Source organism: Cyrtonyx montezumae, unplaced genomic scaffold (genome assembly GCF_038088225.1).
Source record: "Cyrtonyx montezumae isolate F1298 unplaced genomic scaffold, pur_monq_1.0 scaffold_30, whole genome shotgun sequence".
Classification (NCBI taxonomy): Eukaryota; Metazoa; Chordata; class Aves; order Galliformes; family Odontophoridae; genus Cyrtonyx; species Cyrtonyx montezumae.
The window spans coordinates 1,586,025-1,608,558 of NW_027072035.1; the positions used below are offsets into that span (position 1 = coordinate 1,586,025).

The 22,534-nt window shown below is 38.9% G+C and overlaps 1 protein-coding gene across 1 annotated transcript; it reads right to left on the minus strand.

Annotated features, from left to right (window-relative positions):
• Window positions 1-1,653: 1,653 nt before the first annotated feature.
• LOC136053492 (uncharacterized) lies at window positions 1,654-20,767 on the minus strand. The gene is made up of 7 exons (XM_065744214.1): window positions 20,739-20,767; window positions 15,279-15,443; window positions 13,346-13,468; window positions 11,266-11,313; window positions 9,043-9,140; window positions 7,375-7,467; window positions 1,654-2,342 (listed from the first exon to the last, which is right to left on the minus strand). The coding sequence occupies exons 2-7, from the start codon at window positions 15,433-15,435 to the stop codon at window positions 2,163-2,165; spliced, it is 699 nt and encodes a 232-aa protein (XP_065600286.1). The 5' UTR covers window positions 15,436-15,443; window positions 20,739-20,767; the 3' UTR covers window positions 1,654-2,162.
• Between the last annotated feature and the right edge of the window lie 1,767 nt (window positions 20,768-22,534).

Sequence of the window (22,534 nt, forward strand, 5' to 3'; positions counted from 1 at the left end):
TAATATATGCTTTCCCCCTTGTCTGCTACTCATTCAGATTAGCTGGAAGCTGAAAACATGAGTTTACTGATTTTGTATGTGCAAAGTCTGAGAAATACAGGTATCCATGGAGTGCTGATCTGATTTCTCATCACAGAGCTGACTTAATTTATTACTTTCTGAAAAAATTTGTCAAACAACATTTTTACCTTGTATCTCAAGTCAACTATTTTACAGAACTACCGCTGTTGCTTTCCAAAAAGACTTTGAAGTGTTTTTAAAAATCTTATTTTTAAGGTACACGGTAGAAGTGTGGCATTACAGCCATAATTTGAGCTTTGTCTACAGAACAGAATCAGTGTTCACTGAGTTTAAACACATTTTTTGCAGACGTCAGCAGAGCGTATGCATTTTATCAGTATGCTTTGTGCAAGCTTTGTGACAAGTCACAGCAGTTTCATCAGCTGTTGTGACTGTGTAAGGTGATCACCTTACCACTGGTAAATGTCAGACCGCCAGGTGTTACTGCCTCAGTGAAATTATTGCACCTGATACACAATTTAATTTGTTCTTTGTATAGCACAGTAGATTTTTCTAAATGACTTAGTTCCTGTTTAACACATGTTACAGACCATATAGAATTGTAGAAACACAGAGTCATAGAATCACCAAGGTTGGAAAAGACCTCTAAAATCATCAGTGCAACCATCCACCTATCTCCAATATTTCCCATTAACCATGCATGTTTATTATCGTTATTGTTGTTGGGATTGGGCTGTTTGTTTTTGTTTCCCACCCACTGACTTCAGTGAACACTTGATGGATCTAGAAGCCATAAGTATTGTCTAGGGAATACTCAGAAGCTCTCTTTTGTTCTATCAGCAATGGAAGCAACAGAATGATTTTGGTGTTCCAAACACAGTAGTCCAGCAGTGAAACATCACATTGAGTTTACTGAAAGAAATATAACATTGCCCTGTTGTAATTTGTATGAATATGATTGACTGATGTTAGGATCCTATTCCAGGTATTCACTGCCTGCCACACTGACAGTGAAGAATCCTGGCAGGGCAGTGTTGCTGTATCCTGTATCCTGGCAGGGCAGTGTTGCTGTTGTTTCACAGCAGCTAAGCCACTGCTCCTTGCACCAGGTGCATGACATCCATCATTCAGACAGATGTGTTTCCAAATGCTTTGTGTTAAAGAAAAGCTCCACCAAATGGCAGTGGGACTGCAGGCACAGCAGCTGAGAACCAGACTTTTAACACTTAGGGACTGTGTCTACGGCTGCCGTTTGTTTCCTCTTCTATTCAGTGCGTTCTGTGCCTCGCGGAGTACAATGCACGCACTCTAAGGGGCAGCATCTTCCTCTTAGAATCATAAAATCACTAAGGTTGGAAAGAACCTGTCAGGTCATTAAGTGCAGCCCTTACTGACAGAGCCCGTTGCTAAAAAGCTGCTCCTCTGCTGTCATGTGGGTTTTGTCAGTTCACTTAGTCATTTCCAATTGGTTTAGTCATTATGTACAGTGAACATTTCAGACGTCGCTCTGCACCAAGCTCTGACTGCGCTTCCCCTGGGGCCGCGCGGCGGAAGGCAAAGCGTCAGCACTCAGATTTCGGCCTCCAGCGCAGCCCCGATGTGCTCACCGAGCTGCCAAGCCCTGACCTCTTCCCCTGCTCTCCTTGAGATGAGCGATGTTTTCCCAAAGCCACTCGGTCCGGATGCACACACGGGCATTTAACGACTTCTGAGTGTTTTTGTTGCAAACTCAGATGAGCTGGTAAGAAACTTACTTCTTAAAAGTGAAATGTTCACACTGTGGAAAGCTATGCTTCTCCATGTCTGTGCATGAGCCCTTTTCCCTTGTCCTTGAAATACACACCATGTGCTTTTCCCATTCAGGGAAAATTCAGCTCCTTAAGTCCATAATTGTGCAGGTAGATATAAAGACACTGATTAGTTCTGTATTTTTCAAATTTAGCCATTATGTCTTCCTATTATAAGTACAGAAAGAAATGATACTATTCACACAAAATGGTTATTAAAACAACAAAGAAAAAAAGAAATAAAAAATAGGACAATATAGAAACGAGATAATCTCAGCTCTATGCCCTCTCTGTTAGATTGTGATAGGAGCTATATTGACACTTAGGCTACTGAAAGTTAGGAAAAAAATATTCCTAAAAATATGTCACCTTGAAGACGAAGTTTCTATCCCCATCACAGTCTTCATGATCCAACACACGTATATCAAGCGAGTCATCATTCACATGCAGAAAGTAATTCGTGTCTTTGTAGCACTGGAACTTTACTGAATCTCCTTCAGAATGCATGATGAAAAAGTGATTCTCTTCCTTCAGCTATGAAAATACACAGTGTGAAGAACACACGTTATTTTATAAAGCTTATCAATAAGACCTCATATGTTATGAAAATTCAGGGATATTGCTATCTTGGCATATTTTAAGTGGTTTTCTCCAGTGACATTTATTTTCCAATGTTTATGTTAAATCTTCCTGTAGACCTTGTTTCTCAGATTCTATCAGTAATGAAAATGGAACAATACCTGCTTCCCCCAAACCACTGAGTGCTTCTAGACCCACAATTGTATTCTTTTTCTTCTCAGAAAGACCAGTGCAATTATGCTCTACATTGTGCCTGTTGCTGGGTTTTCTCTTGGTCATTTCCCTACCTCATGCCTTCCAGATCAGCCATCAGTAGCAACAACATGCCAAGTCACAGCTTCTCTTGCCTGTTTTGGAGTAATCTGTACATGACAGTATTACTCTTAACAAAACCTGGTTTATTAAGTACTATTTATCATACATTTCAATTCTACAAGACATCTTCTTCTAAGATCCATCCTTAGAAGAATAGCTACTGTCCAAACAGCCCCCTTGGTGAGACTCCATGTCTATAGGCTCTTCAGGTGCACCCTGGGTGAGGATGAAGAAGGTTACCAGAAAACACCACTCTGGAGAGAGGAAAGGTAAAAGATAGTCTCCAAACTCACAAGCTCTGGAGGCCATCAGCCTTGTTAAATAAGCAACAAGATCTCTGATAAAGTCAGAGGAGGCACTGGGCCTGCCCGAGGAAACATCAGAAAGGCTTGGGTTAAGCCTCAGAGGGAGAATATTAAAGGGTTCCAACCATGATGGAAATTCCTGCCAAAGGCACCTTGCACAGGAGGAGAAACATGCCTTTTCAGCCCATCTGACAAGAAGAATGGAAAGAATATGCCCTGTAGTTACTGCAGAGCACATAAAGTGAAATGTGAAGATACAACTCCTATGTTAATGAAGCTATAATGAAAAGCAGTTGAGATGTTTTGTCCTAATAAACCAGAGAAACAACACAGTTGTTGCAGCTTCAATTAAAAAAAAAAAGTTAAAAAAAGCTGAAGAAGATTTGTCTTTAAGGAAGAAACAGCTGGGAACTCAAAAGGAAAACTGGAACTGTACATTTAATGAAAGAATCTGTTGGATTCATAGAGAGGGTGGGAGGAGAAGACCCTGGGGGAAGTAGAGACAAAACCAGCAGAAGCAAGGAGAGGGATCAGCGTGTGCCACATAGAGATTCAACCTACAAACTTGAATAGCTAGGGACACTCAAATGAGACTGAAAAATACCTGCATATCTGCAAGAGGTGATGAAAAATCAGATGGGGGGGCATCAGAAGATAGTTTGGGGAATTATATTGTGCAGGTGGGAGAAGAGGAACTGCGAGTAGGAGCAGCCAGTGCTGGAGTGCTGACCCAAGGCTGCAAGATGCCGTGGGTATTGGCTCTGAGATCACATCAAGGAACATTTACAACTAAGTGTTACACAGGAAAGCTGAGACTGGGTAATTTTCCATCGTGACCTGCTAAGGTGGCTGATGAGAAAACCTAGAGAATGGTAGACTTTTTGCAAACAGTTCTTTCTGAGGATAGATCCTATTGCATACAGAAAACAGCAGCAGGCATGATCATTTAGAAGATTTAAGAAATTAACAAGTGGTTTTCAGTTACAATTCTGTTTATTTGGCATTGCGTAAGAGGAAGAATCAGTCTGCAGATTTGCTTTCACATTTAGTGAATAAATACACCTTTAGTCATGCCCCACAGAAGAGTCGCAGTGCACTTGCAATAACATTTGTCCTTGTTAGAAAAATGCAATGTTGACTCCACAGTTTAAAAACAAACTGTCCAGGTATGTGAATAATATTTCAGAGGAAACAGTGTGAGAGAGTGAGAGAGTAGTATCCAAATTTCAAGATAAACCAGCACAAAAATATTCAGTTGAGGCAGGGTTATCATAATCCTGGTCTAACTGCTGCTCTCTGAAGCAGGGAACAGCTAAAAGACAAGAAGTGGCTAAAAAGGACAGCAGAACAACTTGCCATATATCACCATGGTAAGTATACAGCATACCATAGCATACATTTTGCCTCACATGAAACAAGGAAATGTTAATGAACATCTGATGATAAACAAAATAATAAAACTGAACTGCCATCTCAGCTGCCTCAGATAAGCCATTGTCCTTGGGAAATATTTCAGATGAATGTGATGCTTTGTGTTTGAGAATGGAGCAGGGCTGATGACGCACCAGCGTGGTGGCTCAGTACTTGCTCAGCATCGGGATGATGTCTTTTTCCCAAAACCAGCCCCAGGGAGTGGGCTGGGGATAGATAAGAGTCTGGGAGGGATGCAGTCAGGACAGCTGTCCCCAGCCAACCAAAGTGTTACTCCATAGCATATGACTTCATGCTCAGTAATGACACACACAGAGGACAGTAGCACTGAGGGGTGGTGGTTTTGCCTTCCAAGGTGTCTTTTGCTCAGAAAACAGTGATGCTTTCTATGCTGTCAGTCTCTGCTTTGACTGAACTGCTTTATGAGAAAGGATGAGTAATTGTTTTTGCATCACATAGGTTTTTTTTCTCCTTTTCTTCCTTTTTTTCTTTTTTTTCTCCTGAACTTCACATATTTTACTGTCTTTATCTTTACACAAAAGACTTCTTACTTCTGTATTTCCTATCTCTGCCCTGTCCTACTGGCAGGAGATAGGATCATGCAAGTGGCTGTTCCACAACTACTCTTTTCTTCTCACAGCTGGTCCTGTCCTGAAGAACATTAGGGCTGTGCGTCTACCCCAGGCAGTCAGTTCCAGGTGCACTGCACTTCCCTCCACATGGAGGCAATCTGACTTACACCTGGCCATCCAAGAGACTGAGAAAGATGCTTTAGCGACATCAGTTACAGTATGCACTTTGACTCCTACTCATACTGGAGTGTAGGGCACCTTGTGCAGAAGCACTTGGTGGTATGACTTTGTTCAGCCCACTTTCTCTAGGTGCCAAAAAAGACAGTGACAGATTGTCCTCGGCCATCAGCCAAGCACAGTAAACATGACATTGCCTCTGACAACCTCAAGTTCTGAACCAAAGTAATTCTGTTGAACTCACTTCTTGTCAGTTTGAAGCTGCATTTTATTTTAGTCTATTTGACTGGAACCATGACTAAGTCCCACAATAAGGCTTTTGATGACTGCATAGCTACCCTCTGACTTTATCTCTGTCTTGCTTAGCTTTGCCTAACTAATCAATGAATGATAGAAGACTGTAGAATAAAAACTATTCAGCTCTTAATGGAACTGTGTGAGCAGCTCTTCAGCTCTGAGAAAAGGCTGTCCAGAAGTAACAACCCAATAACCTCGCATAACCCATCAGGGAACAAGTTGAGAAGAAACAGCCAAGTCTAGTGATAGAATTGTTGACTTCAGTCATTGTTTAAGCAAACATGTCAAGGCAAGAGGGAATTTAGAAGGGGTATCAAGCAAGAAAGGAAAGAAAAAAAGAATGTTTGAATCTGAAGGAAGACTGAACACTACTAGCACTTAATAAAAGCTGACAGTGAGCTGTCAGCTCATTTCTTGTCCACTGCACTCATTTTATAAGATTTATAAGAATTCCAAAATTCAGACAGGGCTATGGTATTGCCTCTTGTCCTAATTGGATGTGACCTAAATGCAGGCTGCTGACCTCTCTAAATAACATACTTTCCCACTTGAAGGTATTTGCAAAGTGTGGATAGCTCACTAGCTACCTTGTGAGGATTGTAGCAAAAATGTTCTTAAGATTATTTTTTAATTCTTTTCCTATGAACCACTCTACAGAAAAACACCTCTTCTTGTCTATGAAAATCTTTCAAGATATAGTTACATCATACAAGGAGGGGCTAGAATTTATCTTAAATTTTGTATGCTTCATTGTTTTCTACTTCTACAGAGAGCCAAGGAATGTTTCTGGAAAGTACGTCAGGAGAAATGTAAACTGAAGGACCCAATTAGATTTTTGCTGGAGTAGATCAACTATACAGACAAACAAGACAGTAAATGTGTAGCTCTTACATATGAAAGACAATTTCAGAATAACTTCAAGCAAGAAACTAACTGTAATTTCAAATTACCAGAATTCCTTTCTGACTTTGGAGAAATATTAGAAATTATGTAAGTTTTAGGCTGTGAATTTTAGATATTCAGTATTTCAGACTTGTTATTATAAAATTGTGAAAGCTCTCTGATCTCTGTTAGCTTTAATTTCCCCTACTGAAATTGAAAATCTTGTCTTTTCATTCTCCTGAACAGTCAGCTGGAGCACAACCCTATCAAAAAATAATTGTTCTCAACAATTTATCAGTTTTTTATTTTCCCTACATTGGAGTATCTGTTTAAAATATATTACAGAACAACTAAAATAACTTTCTTCCTGTGCTCACAATATTCCTATGTTCTTATTGACAAAATCAAACTTTGGTCACCAAAATGTGTGAATAAGCAACCTGGCTACCTGTATATCATTGGATACAGTGTGTTAATTCAGATTCATAATCATCTGCTGGCACAAAACTCCATCTGATATTAGTTTGGAGTTTGTTTATTTTTAATTTTTTTTATATTGAATATTTGATGCTCTGTATTTTGTGCTTTATTTAATTCAGTAAATTATTCTTACAAATAGACCCTTCTCAATCTGCTAATACACTTGTCATGATTTTCTAGAACTTGCAAAGTAATTTTCATGTGGCATGATTTCTTGTACATCTGCCCACATTATTGAGAACAGTAACACAAGAATCAAGTTTTTGTCTTTCATGTTGTAATTTTAACTCAGATATTTTGCCTGTAGATTGAATAGCATATTAGTGTAAAAAAGTCAACTAAAACACAAGGAAGTGTTGTTCATGTTTTCATTTCTTTTCTGAAGAAAATGACAAAAATAAGTGGGTAGACATTCACTTTGTGGATAAGAGTAGAAATGTACTTAGCTGCCTTTTTTGGTTTTACAACTATGCATGCATACGCTCTCTCTCATATGTATGTTTTTATTCAGTGATTATAATTACACACCTTTCTGAAGTCAAGACCTCCCTCCTTGCACGTTTTCTTGTTGCCTTCTTTCGCTGAAGTATGATCTGGCTCAGAACAACATCCCTCTAAAACCTGCGTTTATAACCATGCAGATTAATAATTTTGCCTTCACATTTTAAATTTTTAATGCACAAAATGTGGTATAAATTCTAATAAATAAATAAATAAATGCAAATAATATTTTACAAAGCCCATTAGAGCTTACTCTTCAGTTATCTGAGACGAATATGTTTTTTGTTCTCAAAAAACTTCCTAAGTATATTATGAGTTGGCTTGGAAACAAATATCAAAAGAAAACCCTTTCAATTGTTCAGTGCCCGGATTCTATTTTGCAATGCAGCTGAGACTGCAGTATGCTGTAACAGAACATAAAAGAAATAATTGCAGATAAGTAGCATTGTCATCCTCCTTATGAGATCTCCTGTCAAGAATACAAAAGCTATTCACATTCTGTTGGAAATAGAATAGTCTGTGATCTTTCCAAGTTTTTTGCTTACTTGGGAGATAGGAAATGTGTCTTACACCATTTTCGGTAAAGAAAGAACTGCTTTTAATCATGCCATGAAACATAATCTGGTATTATTCCATACTTCCGAAATAGTTGATTATGCAGTAAAATCTACTGGGACTCAACACCCAGTTCTTTCCCTGATTTGGTGGAACACCTATTATATAGTTAATTTATGACAAAATTAACTATGAACCAGAAACGTTCTTAAAAATATATATTTATTCTTCCAAGGAAAATAGATAAAATATGCTACAAACATGTTCTTACAGAACACATTTCCCAGATAATTTTTGGAAACAAATTTTCTGGAAAGTCCTGAAATGAAAAATAAATGAAGAACATGGAAGATTTATTCTGAGAAAGCATTTGGAGGGCTGGAGCACCCCTCCTGTGCAGAAGGGTTGAGGGAACTGCGCTTGTTTAGCTTGGAGAAGAGAAGGCTCCACGGAGACATCATTGTGGCCTTCCATTACTTGAAAGGATTGAAAGAGGAGAGGGAACAACTATTTACATGGGTTGAAGGGAAATAGTTTTAAACTAAGATGGGGGAGATTTAGGTTAGATGTTAGGAGGAAGTTTTTCACTCACAGGGTGGTGATGCTCTGTTGGAGGTTGAAACTGGATAATCTTGAAAGTCTTTTTAAAATCAACCCATTCTATGATCCTATGATTATTCCTTATCATGGTATAACTTGGGGAAACAGAGCTCCAATCTTTGCCCTGCTATAGAGGCCAAGTTCTTACATGAAGTTCTTTCTCAGACAGATTTAATAAGGGTTATAACCTGGGCCTGCCACAGCGAAATCTGACCTTTATTGCTCTTCCCACCCACTATAAAGGAACCTAACAAGACTGAAGAAAATCAGAATGCTCTGACAACAGATTCTTCTAAGTCAGACTTACTAGGAGAAAATAATTCCCCTCTTAAACTCACCTCTTTACAATGCAGTAGCCGAAATACCACTGATTTTCACAATGATCTATTTTAAATATTTGAATGGGTAGCACAGTGGGAGGCAGTCAAGTTGTGCAGATGGAAAGTGATAAGCAAAGGAAAACTAGTTTGAAAAGGACTGTAGGAGAAAGTTGATATAGAGAAAGAGCACTGTAAAATTACAAATTAAACTACTTCTTACCTTCAGAGAGAGTTGATTTTCACCCTTGCTCAACAGAACGAATTCATTACACTTTAATCTCTGCATGAGGACCACCACATTTTTAGAATTTGTTTTTGCTAGGAAAAGAATTGCAATAAAATATGTATCACTTTAAAAAAATGAAGGACAGATGAAGGTAGTAAAGTAGACAATGTTCAGATTCACTTTACTTTGGTAGGCAAAGGAAGAGAAACACATGTGATCACTCAGTAAGTCTTTCTCCTGAAAAGTGTTTAAAGTCTATGACTTTAAGACTATTTAAATTTGTCACACAAAAACTTAATTTCTCTCTGCAAAAATTTGATTATATATGGTGTATGAGATTCATGCAAAAACATAATTATATAAACTCATCAACTGTGAAGGCACATTCATTTTACTGCGTAGGTATAAATATAATGCACTGGTTTATATAATATACCCCACTATGCACACACCCCTACAGATTTTTCTCTTTTATTTACTGGATACGTCGTAGGTCAAAATCTTTCCACTGTCAATGGGTGCATTGGATTCACTTCTTTTTTGAAAATATTGTTTTCTCAGCTGTAGGAAATAAGAATATATAACATGGGATAATTCTCAACCTGATAAATTCAAATAATCACTACTTCTAGAAAGTTCAAAGCCCCAGATCTAGAAAAATAAAAAAACAAAATGACCTTTTGTCAGCTGCTCCTGACACATGAGCATTACCTAGCAAAGACAACATCAGTAGCTATCTAATGATACCATAAATATCTGAGAGCCTTGAAGGTTTGTTTAAGATAATACTACTTGCACTTTTGAAAATATTTCAAGTGTATTTTTTATGACCAAAAAAACCCAACCAAAAAAGTAATTGCCCTACATGTCCATCACTGCAGCAAATGAACACAGAGAATGTAGAGTTATAGAGGTTAGGTAATTAACAGCTTTAACAGCTGCAGTTAAAGAAGTTTTTTTATTATTTATTTATTTTTTATTTTTATTTTTTTTCCTTATTACTGAGAGTATTTTTCAGACTTTGAAGGATATTCTGAATCAGCAGAACATGCTAATTCCACTAGAAGTGTTTTAGGATTCCTAATCCTACATATTATTCTAGTTACCCTTTTTTACCCTAGCTATAATGCCCTTATAGAAATCTTCCAAAGGAATTTTGTCTGAAACAGCTACAGCATTAAAATCTGAGACATACTTCAGCATGGTGTGCTTAGTTTAGATTTGATAAATGTAGTAGAATGTAAGGTCTGAAAGTCTTCCAGCTTCATTACTTGGTGATTCATTAGTTCAGATTATCTCAGTGAGTTGTCCAGCACCAGCTGTAACATATAGGTGGCACATCAGCAGGAAGGAGGTATTTCATACACAAGTAATAACAGTGTTCTGACTAAAGGGAGATCAATTTTCCAAATCATCTCTGATAAAAGTGACAAATGGGCAATTGGGCAGATGGTTGCTGGCAAGGAACGTAAGGACCTTTCCTATGATTTTGTACATGCTGCTTCCACTCTGTTGAGCTTTGGTTGAGCTATCTATCTTCTCTGATTTCTAAAGCCAGAGTTCAAGTGGTATTTTTACAAAATCATCCTAAGAGAGTGCTTTGTAATTTAAGAAATACAGGATTTCACTTCTTGTTTGGGTTATCCCTGAAATGCAAATTGTTAGTGTTTAGGCAAGTACTGAATGGATGGGTCAATATTTAATACTCCTCCCTAGAAATTCACATTTGACCACCAGTCAAGGTGCAAGTCTGGACCACAGCAGTCATTTCTGGTTGAAACCGGAATAGATTCATCTTTTACTGGAATACTGAAACTAACACATCCATGAATGTACCACTTGTTTGTATTGCTTACAATTGGGATATTCCAGAAATGTGTCTTCTCTTTCTTCACACCCCTTTGTTCTCCCCTTCCTGTTACAACAGGTCTTTGCAGCAATATAGCACACATGCTTTTCTCTTAAAAATACTGATTCTAGCTTGTGTGCGTTTTATTTCCTCATGCACGTTTGACTTCAGTTCAAGCCCTTATTCATAACTTGCTATGGCAAGTTTTGTGGCTTTTAAGGTTGTCCAGTAACCTGACCTAAATGAACAAGTGGTTTAATATATTGCTTCTGATATGGTGTCTTAGGAACATTACAAGCTCATTTAAAATCAGTCCCTAGCAAAGGGAATGAAACATTTTGTTCCCACATGAGTCACTGATGTCTTACCCCTAACTGCTGGCTCATTGCTTGTGAACAGGCTCAACCATGCCGTATCTGAAACAAAAGATATTTAACAAATAATTTGGAGTTAGACAGAACCACCCTTCAAATTTAAAAAAAAATTAAAGAATTGCTTTAATGTATCATCTGAGAGGAGAAATGGTGTGGAATGGCATCAGTCTTCATTCATTCTCTGAATTCATGTGGTGCTGCTAAGACTGAACAGTTGTACCAGTACACATATACCCTGAAGTCTGAGGTCTAAGTCCAATAAATATACTGACTGTCTTTCTCAAAAGAGAATACACTTTACAAAGTAGAGGCCAGTAATGAAATGTAAGGCCTTACATGATGTCAAATAGAAATCCCCAGGGCCTTTGGACAGTAAATGTGAGACTCCTGACACAAAATGAATAAGACTGGGAAGTAGCAAGTAGCCATGGAATGAGTATTCTGGCTTTTCGTGCATTAGCCTGAATTGTGGCAGGTCTCTGGTGAAAGTAGATAGCTACTTCAGCTCAAAGCCACAGATAAAATTATAACACGGAGTTGGCTCCTTATACAATGCTATCTTAATGATATTATCATGAATGTATGTTTGTATGTTTACATATACAAAGATATCACAGAAAATTTCCTTTTTCCTGTTAATTCTTTTTCTTTTTTTTTTCTTTTCACAGAGAACAGTGGTATCTTCTACAACAGGATTCTAATACCATAAACATATTCACAGATCTTACAGATTTCAACATTTTAATGTATTTTTTTTATTATCCCTACTGTCTCGTCTTTGGAAAATAAATAATTTTAGGACAATTGTATTTGTTGTTATTTGCCTCTTATCCACCAAAAAAAACAAAAAAACAAAACCACAAGCAAACCCTAACAACTACGGTGATGTTAACTGTGATACCATTCTGGGGATCTATTAGGGAAGTACTACCTGAGATAAAAAAGGGTTTGCATAAAAAATAGAATAATTCTACAAATTTCAAGATTTCTCTGTTTTTCTTCATTTTGCCTTCATCTCTGAGAGTTTTCTTTGCCAGGAGGTGCACTTGGGTTGGGGCAAACCCAGACTGGTGCACAATATGGGAAAAAAACTCACTGAGAACTGTCCTGAAGAAAAGGACTTTGGGGTTCTGGTGAACAAGAAGCTTGACATGAGTAGGCAGCTTGCACCTGTGGCCTGCAAAGCCAGCTGTATCCTGTGCTGCATCAAAAGAGGGGCAGTCAGCAGGTCAGGAAGGTGATTGTCCTCCTCTGCTCTGCCCTTGTGAGATCCCCCCTGAAAGACTAAAACAAAGCCTGGAAAAGACACAGAGCTCTTGGAGAGGGTACAGAGGATGCCATGAAGGTGGTCTGGAGCACCTCTTCTACAAAGAAGAGATGAATGAACAGGGCTTTTTCAGCTTGGAGAAGGCTCTGGGGAGACCTCTTAGTGGCCTTCCTGTACTTAAAGAGAGCTTATAAACAGGAGGGAGACTGACTTTTTACACACTCTGAGAGTAACAGGACAAAGGGGAATGGTTTTAAAGTAAAAGATTTAGATTAGACATTAGGCAGAATCACATCTGTCAGTGAAGCTTCATGAACGTGCAGAGATACCTATACAAGTTCTGTCTACTTTACTCTCATCCAAGTAGGAAATTGTGTCAGATCAGAAATTCTCTACTCAGAAAGTGGTGAGGTAGTGGCACAGGCTGCCCAGAGAAGCTGTGAATGTCCCATCCCTGGAGGCATTTAAGACCAGTTTGAATGCAACCCTAATGTAGTGGTCTCTAAGATCCTTCCCAACCCAAGCCATTCTGTAATTAATAGCCAAACATGTAGACTTCCCATTAATTTAAATGGAAGTGAACAAAATAATCTTTTTGGGAAATGTATTATTTATTCTTAGTATGTGGTATATTTAACTATTTTAAACTGGAATAAATGTTTTCACATATCACTATCAATATTCATAAACATGCAATAAAATATTATCTGTACTGGCTCATGAACAGGCTATGAAAATGCATTCAACAATTTCTTATGAAGCTAGATAACATACAGTTAATGAGTTTTTATATAAAAAGCACACTACCTCTAGGGAGTTGTGAATCCGTGGTTGATATTTCATGACGACCGCATTCATCAAAGTTGAAATGCACAGTTTTTGAATCTTCAGTCTGTATATAGCACCTCAGTGTTTTCCGCAGTTGAAGCTCTAATAACAAATGAGTTGTAATTAATTGTACTGATAACAGAAAAATGATAAAATTATGTAATGAAATATAAAGTGTATTTGTATAGCAATCTTTTCTTGATTCTCAGTGTAAATTCTACAGAAACTATTTGTTCATTGGAATAGTATAGGCAACACAAATTATACAGTTAGCTTAAGCAGCTTGTTAAGGGGCTTAGTTACTCTGACAGGAAGTAAAGCAAGGATTTATTTGCTTGCAGTTTACCCCATTGAGAATATGAGATTTAAGCTGAGCTTTCTGGGGAGTTACCCCATTTATGCAAAAACCCAAGCTTGTAAAAATGGCCTCCTGCTCAAGAGGAGCATGTAAGCCTGGAGGCTGGAGTTATGGACAACCTGCAGATAGCTGTGTTGGAAGATGCTGACAGGGATAGGAGGAATTTGCACAAAAAAAGAGGGAGGCTAAAGTAGCAGCTGCTGTGGGAAGGCAGAACAGGTAACACCCTGTATGGGAGCCTACAGAGGGAGAGAGCATCAAAGAACACACACTGTTAAGGTGTAAACTTTCATCTGAAGAAAGGTAAAGGAGAAGTAGGGGATGTTGTTTATGGACTAGGTTCTGTTCTTTCATAAGTATCTCCCTGTTTCCCAGTTTTCCATTCTGAAAATTGGATTTGCATACAAATAAGAGTTTTAGGATGCATATGGCTACCTAAAAAAGCAGCCTTTTTTTGGAGGGAGGAGTGGGGTGTCAGATGGGCGCAAGGAGAGGAGGTTGTTCAAAGTACCTGGTATCTCTTACTGAAAGAAAAAAAGAAAAGAAAAGAAATAATGGCAAAGGTATTTGTAGGAAAAAGTTCTTGGGCAGGGAAGTTGTTTTTCACCATGATTGAATATAACTTGTGCAGTATCTACGGATTAATGATGTAGGATACAATTTGGATTATCTGAACTGACTGAGTATTTTTTCCCGAGCCAGGTTTGCTACTTTCAAATTCAGTACAAAACTCAAGAAGTTTTGGTAACAACACAGACCACTAAGGTAAATAAGCACTGTAAACTGAATTGTCCTTTCTGAGCTGGAAAACTGAGGCAAGTGAAACAACGGGATACTGAAAATGTGTTAGCTGTGACATAATGCTCTAGGAATGCTTGACCTCGCTGCAAACTTTTGTTACTCCTTTTAAGTGTTACAGCTCTGAAATATTCTGAAATATTTATTTTTCAAATGATTTTTTTTTAAAGAGCTGTTTTTGATTAAATTTCTCTGGGCTGAACAGCAACTACACATTCGATAAACAAAGATGACAAGGGATGCACACACTGACCCTCCCTTACTGGCAGCTCTGACACATCCTACACTGGACCTTTGGCACACACATGGGCAAAGGCCTTTTTCTTCACAAGTCTGGCAACTGGAGATACCAGGTCTCCAGAAAAAGTGTGAGTTTTTCTCTAAAGAAACCATGAGACCAAAACTTTCAAAAAGACCTGTTATGATGTATTATAGCACATTTTAAGAACTCTGGTATACTGTAAAAGCTAGTGCAGTACTCAGAATAGTTGGCAGATCTGCTATGACATTCGTTCTCTTCCAGGGAGTTATAGATGTTCTTTAGAAATCACCATACTGCAGTTGGTCATATGAAAAAATAATGTCACTCCTTTGAGGAGTGCTCATTTTTTTTAAAGCTGGGTTTCACTTTGTTGTTCCTTCATATACTTTTATTTTTGAGCTGCTCTTGATACTTGATTTAGCTGAATCCTGCCTTGGATTGGCATCACCCTCCCAAGATTACAAATGCACCTTTAGCTCAAAGGGAGAAGTTACCTGAATTTTCAGCTGCTGCTGATCTAGTGCTTGCCAGAAATTTCCTTCTCACTTGTTGTCTTCCACAAGTAGGTGCTCCGTATGGCTTTTCACGGCCTGAGCGGAGTATCATTTTGCAATTCATTGAGAAACTCTGGTAACCCGAGTTGTCTCTCATTCCTAGTCCTGAAGTATGAGTTAGAACTTGTCAAAAAACTTCATATTTCAGTTGAGAAACAAGTTTACAAATGGTAATATTTCAATACATGACATTCAAGGGAATTAGGATGAATCCAATAAATGCAACTGCTTGCGTGACTGAAGCCTCTGTCTTAAAAAGCAAAAACAGTGTTATTTCCAAAGTCAGAAATTCAGTTATCTATCTGAATTTCTACTAAGATGCATACATAAAGTTTTGTTAAAGGAATGTATTGAAAAAGACTTACCTCTGGACAAAATATGACTAGTTGATGTGACCTCAATTTTTTAGTTTACACTTTTTAGCTTGAATCATTGTACTTCAGAAACATTGAGGTAAATACTTTGGTTTTAAAGAAAGGGAGACTGGGCTTCTCATATCTAAGAACTTTTCTGAAGTCAACAGCTTGTGACCGCTGCTCGTGGAAAAGTGCATATCACAGATGACACCTAGCTACAATTGTTTACAGTATCCTGGTAAAATGAGCTAAGTGAAGACAAGTACAATTTCATCCTCATCATTTTAGCTTTGCATAAACTGAATATCAGCTAGGCCAGACAGACTGCGGCTGTGGCATGACAGTTGTAATGTACTAAATCATTTAGTGAGGGGAGTTCTGTATTCTAGTTTGATTCATTGGATCCCTTCCCATAATGGAGGTGTGAGTGCCAAGATCCTCCATGACCTCCAGAAGCCACAACTCCTTACCGAGAACTCTAATGGCTCCACGAAAGCCCTCTAATGGGCTCCACGAAGGTGCCCTCGGGGGCATCGCCCAAATCACCCCCTAGCTGTACCTGAGCCGGGGCAGCGTCGCCTCCAACTGGCACCTGCTCCTGTCCCGAGGGATCACCTGCATCATCAACGCAACCATCGAGATCCCCAACTTCAACTGGCCCCAGTTTGAACACGTCAAAGTGCCTTTGGCTGACATGCCCAATGCTCCCATCTCCCTATGAAGTTCTCCGATGCAATATTTCACATTGATTATTTATGTGAAAAGGTAGAAATGAAGGACTTATTTCACTTCCGGTCTCTTGTTACTAAAAACACTACTAAAAGGGCTACACAAAGGTAACTAAGGCTCTTTTTGACTCAGTTAAAAATGAACATTGAGGTAGACCATGGAAAACTGAAATATCTTCAGTAAAACTGTCAATGGTTTACGGGCAGGTTCGTCCCGGTTCCGTGACAATTGGTGCAGGGGACCCACGGACCCACAACCCAGGAAAGGGAAAGGGGGAAAGGGAGATGGGCCTAGGAACAAAAAAGCAGCAACGATCTGAGGAGGAAAGCTAATTTACTAAATAGATATCGGAAATATCTATTTACTAAATAGATATCGAAAATAGGGCACAGCAGCACTCAGTGGGGGTGTGACTTCATTCAGGCCACGGTAATCTACCGTCAGCCTCCATTCTCCACTGGCTTTACGCACTGGCCATATGGGGCTGTTAAAAGGTGAGTGAGTTTTGCTGATCACTCCCTGGCTCTCTAGCTGACGGATCAAGTTATGAATGGGGAGCAAGGAATCCCTGTTAGTGCGGCATTGCCATCTGTGCACTGTTTTTGTAGCAATCGGTACCTGTTGCTCCTCCACTTGTAGCAATCCCACAGCAGACGGATCTTCTGATAGGCCAGGCAAAGCAGACAGCTGCTTAATGTTGTCTGTGTCCACAGCCGCTATTCCAAAGGCCCATCAATACCCTTTGGGATCCTTAAAATATCCCCTTTTGAGGTAATCAATACCAAGTATACATGGAGCCCTGGGCCAGTCACAATAGGATGCTTCTGCCAGTCTTTACCAGTGAAGCTTATTTCAGCCTCCAACATGGTCAACTCTTGGGAACCCCTAGTCACCCCAGAAATTCTGTCCCTTGGTGACTCGAGGGCATTAGAATACACTGTGCACCAGTGTCCACCAGTGCCTTATATTTTTGTGGTTCTGATGTACCAGGCTATCAAATCCACACAGTCCACTACACTCTATTATCCCTTTCCCCCACCTGGCTGGGGGGCAGGGGCTATTGTGGCTGGAAGGCACCTTGCTCAGTTCTGAAGGAGTCCCATTCAGACAGGAGGACGTCTCGCTCAGACTGGAGGGTGACTCTTTCAGGTTGGAGGGTGCCTTGCTCAGGTTGGAGACCATCTTGTTGAAACTGAGGGTTGTTGAGTTCAGACAGGAGGGCATCTCTTTCGGGCTGGAGGGCGTCTTTCTTGAACTGAAAAGCAACTTGCTTGGTCTGGAGGGCGTCTTGATCAGACAGGAGGCTGTCTAAATTGGACAGGAGAGTCTGACTGTCAGCTAAAAGACTCTTTCTGGATCTGGGCACTATCCCTTTTGGCTCGGAGACTCTCTCGCTCTATTTCAGAAACTCTATGACTCTCTGGGATAGTATTGAATGAGGTCCAATTGGCATAAGCCAGACCCCAAATAATTTGGGCCTCCTCAGATCTGTCCCCGCAGCATCCCTGTCTCAAATATCTGCTTGAGTTCTCAGGATCTTGCAGATGCTCTGGGAAAAATTCCCAGTACGTTTTGAGCATTAAAAGGGAAAAAATGATGAAATGCAGTCCCTTTAAGAGCAGTTTAAAAAGAGAAAGCTTTTTTTTTTTTTTTTCCCTTTCCTGAAACAAGCTAGCAGCACCCAAAAGAGTTTACAAATATCCCAGAACAACTGGCAGTACGCCCAGACTTCAAGGTTGTATTTTGCCATACAGCACCTGCAGTACAGATATGCTTCCAAACGAAGCTCTCTCTAAGAGCAGAGATTAGTTCTATAAGTATGTCTCTGCACCGTTAAAGGCAGCTGGTTTTGCCCCACGTTGAGCACCAAAAATGTCAACGGTTTACGGGCAGGTTCGGCCCGGTTCCGTGACGATTGGTGCGGGGGACCCATGGACCCACGCCCCAGGAAAGGGAAAGGGGGAAAGGGAAAAGAGAGAAGGGAGATGGTCCTAGAAACAAAACAGCGGCAACGATCTGAGGAGGAAAGCTAATTTACTAAATAAGATATCAGAAAGCAAAATAACACAATATAATACAATATAATTGGAATTGAAGCTAATGAATCAAATAAAATGAGCAAGAGAGAGTGTCCGATAAACCGAAGGCCTTACGCTAACGCTGAAGGCGGACGGCAGCGAGCACCCACTGCTGAGTCCATCCCAAAGGAAAGAGAGTGTCCCGTGACCACAGTTTTTATCTTTCCTTCTGAGTGTAAATACATAAAAATGCAAAGCATCGCACAGTCCTCTGGGGAATGTAGTTCTTCCCTTCTGAGACAGGTGTACTTGGAACTATTGATGATCCATAGAGCTGGAGCATTAACTCTTTAAATGCACTACATGATGTTATGATGTGGAACACCAGTACCAAAAATCATAAAACCATGACAAAAACTAATTATTTTTTACTACCTACTAAATTGTTTCATTTTTCAAGTGCCTGGTAACAAATAGTCAGGGGTAGAAAATAAAGGCAAGGTCTTCTTAATCCTGCTGAAACTGCTTTATTATTGAAGCAAACTAAACAAAAAAGAAGACCATTCATGGTTCTCTTCAAAGACCTAACTAGACCTGGCTTCTGCAACCTCCTAACTGAATCAGGCTCTGCAGAGTATCTAGGCAGTAATACCAGCTTGTGGATCTTGAGAGGTATCGATGTGCTAGGAGTTCAGCTCTAACAAAGCATCAAGACCTAGTAAGACCTGAGGATGCTCAAAAATAGGCATTAAATTCCTTTTTTTAACATTTCTAATGAAAGTGTTTTAAGTACTAGTTTGGCTCCACTTGATTGGAAGTTTGGAAGATCCAAATTCTTGATTTTACAACTAGTGAAACAGATAGGGAACTATCTTCCACTGGCTCCGCTCTACATAAACTGCAGTTATCAATGATAATTTCAGTTAGGCCGAAATGCTTATTGAAGTGAAAATTAATTTTATGAAGAGGTAATGTGATACCGTACAAACCACCAAGAGACAAAGAGTCTTTCATCTGGGTTAATTATAGTCATCATCACTGTGAGAAGACAAAGATGAAGTGGAAAAATTCTTAGAAAACTTTCTATTCAGAACAACGAGTATATACTCTTTCTGAAGGACTATTGCAAATTCAGTTATTTTGGGTTATTTTAACCAGTAGACACATTTAAAATTGAGAAACTGAAAGTTTGTGATAGGTTCTAGGTCTGTTGACACTGTAGAATAAATAAAGCTTTCTATAATGATTTAAAAAGATTCACATCCAGTCTTCCACAGCTTGAATTCCCTCATGCCACCCATAGCAGTGTGTGAAATAAAGACACTCTCACTCTGTTAACCCTTTCCTTCTCCATGCTGTACTTACATACATGTCACCTACTCTAACTTTTTTCATTTTTATTCCTAGTTGTTTCAGTTGTGTGTCTCCCTGTGTCTATTTTGTTGTTGAAATGTCTTTTCATGCCCATTTTTTCAGTTCATTAATTTTCCTCTTCTCTAAGGTATACACAGCTTGAGGAGGGCTAGAAGGGGAAGGTGCGTATTCTTGGCTGCAGATCTGGTCAGACGCTGCTTGTTTTGGAGACACTAGTCTCATTTTATTTCACATCCACAGTAACTGGAAGGGAAGTAGAAAAGTTGATACTTGGCTCTATAAGCTGCTGGAATCAGCTATACTCAAGCACACTGGTGATCTGTGGAAATAAGATCACCTTGAAAGCACAGGGGATTTGAAATCTTCTTTTCCTGCTATATATAATGTGTCAATTTATTTACATGATGACAGAAAAGAATATCTGCTTTATATACAATTGTAAATAATCTGTACAACTTCCTACCTCATTAGTAATCCCTTTTGTTCTTAGGCATTGTTCACTCTTCCACTTATCACAGGCACATCAAAACATTCACAGCAAGCTCTCTCTAAGACCATTACATCTGACCTGTTTTTATTGTGCTGGGCTGCAGCTGCTAGTCCTTCTTCCAAACAACATATGTAAGTTCTAAAAGCTTCTTACAATTTAACAGTAGATTAAAAGGAACTTCTGCCAACCTATGGTTAATAAAATAATGAGGTCATAATTTCTTTCAGATCACCTAGCTTTTACAAAATCTAAAGACTCTAAAATAGATACAGGAATATTAAGACTAGATGTAAATTATGTTTCAGAAGTGGCTTTGGAAGAGAAGTTTGAAGTCAACAGATAAATCAGTATTTGTTAGCTTGGTAAACAAAATCTTAATCTGAAACCTTGATACCCATTCAAAACCCTGCTGTAATCTTTCACTCTTGCTTACCTTCTTGTTCTGCTTCTATCTCTGCTGCGATACTTCCACTCAGCAGAATGCTACTAGCTGCTCTGCTGCAGCCAATTTATTTCATGAACACATGGAAGGGAGCCAAACCTCAGAATAAAAGAAAAGTTTGACGTGGATCTATTGTTTTAGATCTTTATACCCACTTACTTATATCAGTAGTCTCATGACTCTCCCTGTGATGGAATTCTAGGAATGCTGTAAATAGTAAATACAATTTTCTTAAGTTTTATTTCCTCAAAGCACTGTAGAAAATGTCTTCCCTGAACTTCATGTAATTTCTTAGCCTGTATTTCTGCATAGACCATGAATAACCCCATAAATATTACTCAGACATTGTATGACACTGATTCCATTCCTTCAAAGGTTGATTCAAGGGCAGCTTCTGGGTTTCTGGCAATGCTGACTTTCTTCAAGTAAGAGTGAAGCCTCAGTGGCAGGAAGCTTGAAGCAAGTTAATTGCTCAAATATTTACCCAGCTATTAAAAAGGGATTTGCAAACTATTGTAACAATTGCAATAGTTTGACTGCTTCTGCTGTGAATGTGAACTCGATTAAAGCGGAAGTGCTGTATCAATCTGCTCAGATAAAGCTCAGGTAATTTCTTATCATAAAAGATTTAGCTTTATCATGATCACATTTGCTGTGTTCAGTTGACTTCATCTATTTCTTATCAGACAATCCTTTCTATTCATAAGCACTAGAGTTGTTTTAATGTGAGCCTTACATTTTTACGGGAGTGAATCAGATATTCTTGCACCTTCCTGAAATGAAATTCCTCTAAGAAAAATTACTACTCCTCTTTGCCAGTTTTCTGAAAAATGGAGATTCAACAAATTCAAACAGAGCTGCTTCTTTTATCTAGAATTTGTATACAATGTCAAGATGTTTCTCAGTTTTACCTGTATAAAATACCTCTTACAGTTCATCAAGCCCCCATTGGATTCTGGAAATACACCAGGTAAGTAGAAAGACTTTGTTAGAAGGTACCTTTCACAACAAAGCATTGCAGAACTTTCAATGTGACAGACGTCTTTGTCTGTCACTGAGGCAGACACAGAAATGTGGGAATTATTCTAAATGTAAGACTATTGTTTTAGTACAGGACTAATGCAATTAAAAATATATATGCAGCAGGAGCATTTTTAGAATACACAGTTTCTCAGAAGCTGCTCTGGGGCCAGATCTGATTGAGCTGCAGCAGCTGCATTTGTTGTTAAGAGTGGCTGTCTCCAGGTTGCAAGATACAAACTCTGTATCCTGTGAACCATTCTGATAGGCTGCGTATGATCCTGGTGCCAGGATAGCATTCCAGGTCTAAGGGAAGTGTTCGTGCTCCCGGCAGCCACAGCACAGAACAGTTCTTGATTGATTATGAATGACTGTGTGTAAGTAATGCACTACACCAACACTGCTGTAGAGTGACTGAATAATAACATATACCAACAACAGTTACAAATTGAAACTCTTTAAAATTATTTGTAACAGATACAATCTGTGTAGATTAAGCCACGTAGATAGTGAGGATGTACCAACATCACAGCTGATTATACAATTTACAGACTACAGAATTTATTCTAAGTATTTTTCTTATTTAGTCTATCACTGATCATGTCACTGAGCACTCCTGGGTGTGAAAGACTCTATGTGGCCTTTCTAAATTCACGTAAGTAGAGGTCTTCAACAGTAAATGAATAAAGTTTTAGTTTAATGCATCTCAAAGCATTTGCGACAATATTTTTATGATGTTGATCTCATACTCTCGTTGATAATCTTGG

Excerpts from the sequence above, each read along its gene's own strand:
- LOC136053492 (XM_065744214.1), bottom strand. The coding sequence starts at position 15,435 with ATGAGAGACAACTCGGGTTACCAGAGTTTCTCAATGAATTGCAAAATG. Across the intron at positions 11,314-13,345 it reads GGATTCACAACTCCCTAGAG|ATACGGCATGGTTGAGCCTG; the intron begins GTAGTGTGCTTT and ends CTTTTGTTTCAG. Across the intron at positions 9,141-11,265 it reads CAATGAGCCAGCAGTTAGGG|CAAAAACAAATTCTAAAAAT; the intron begins GTAAGACATCAG and ends TTCTTTTCCTAG.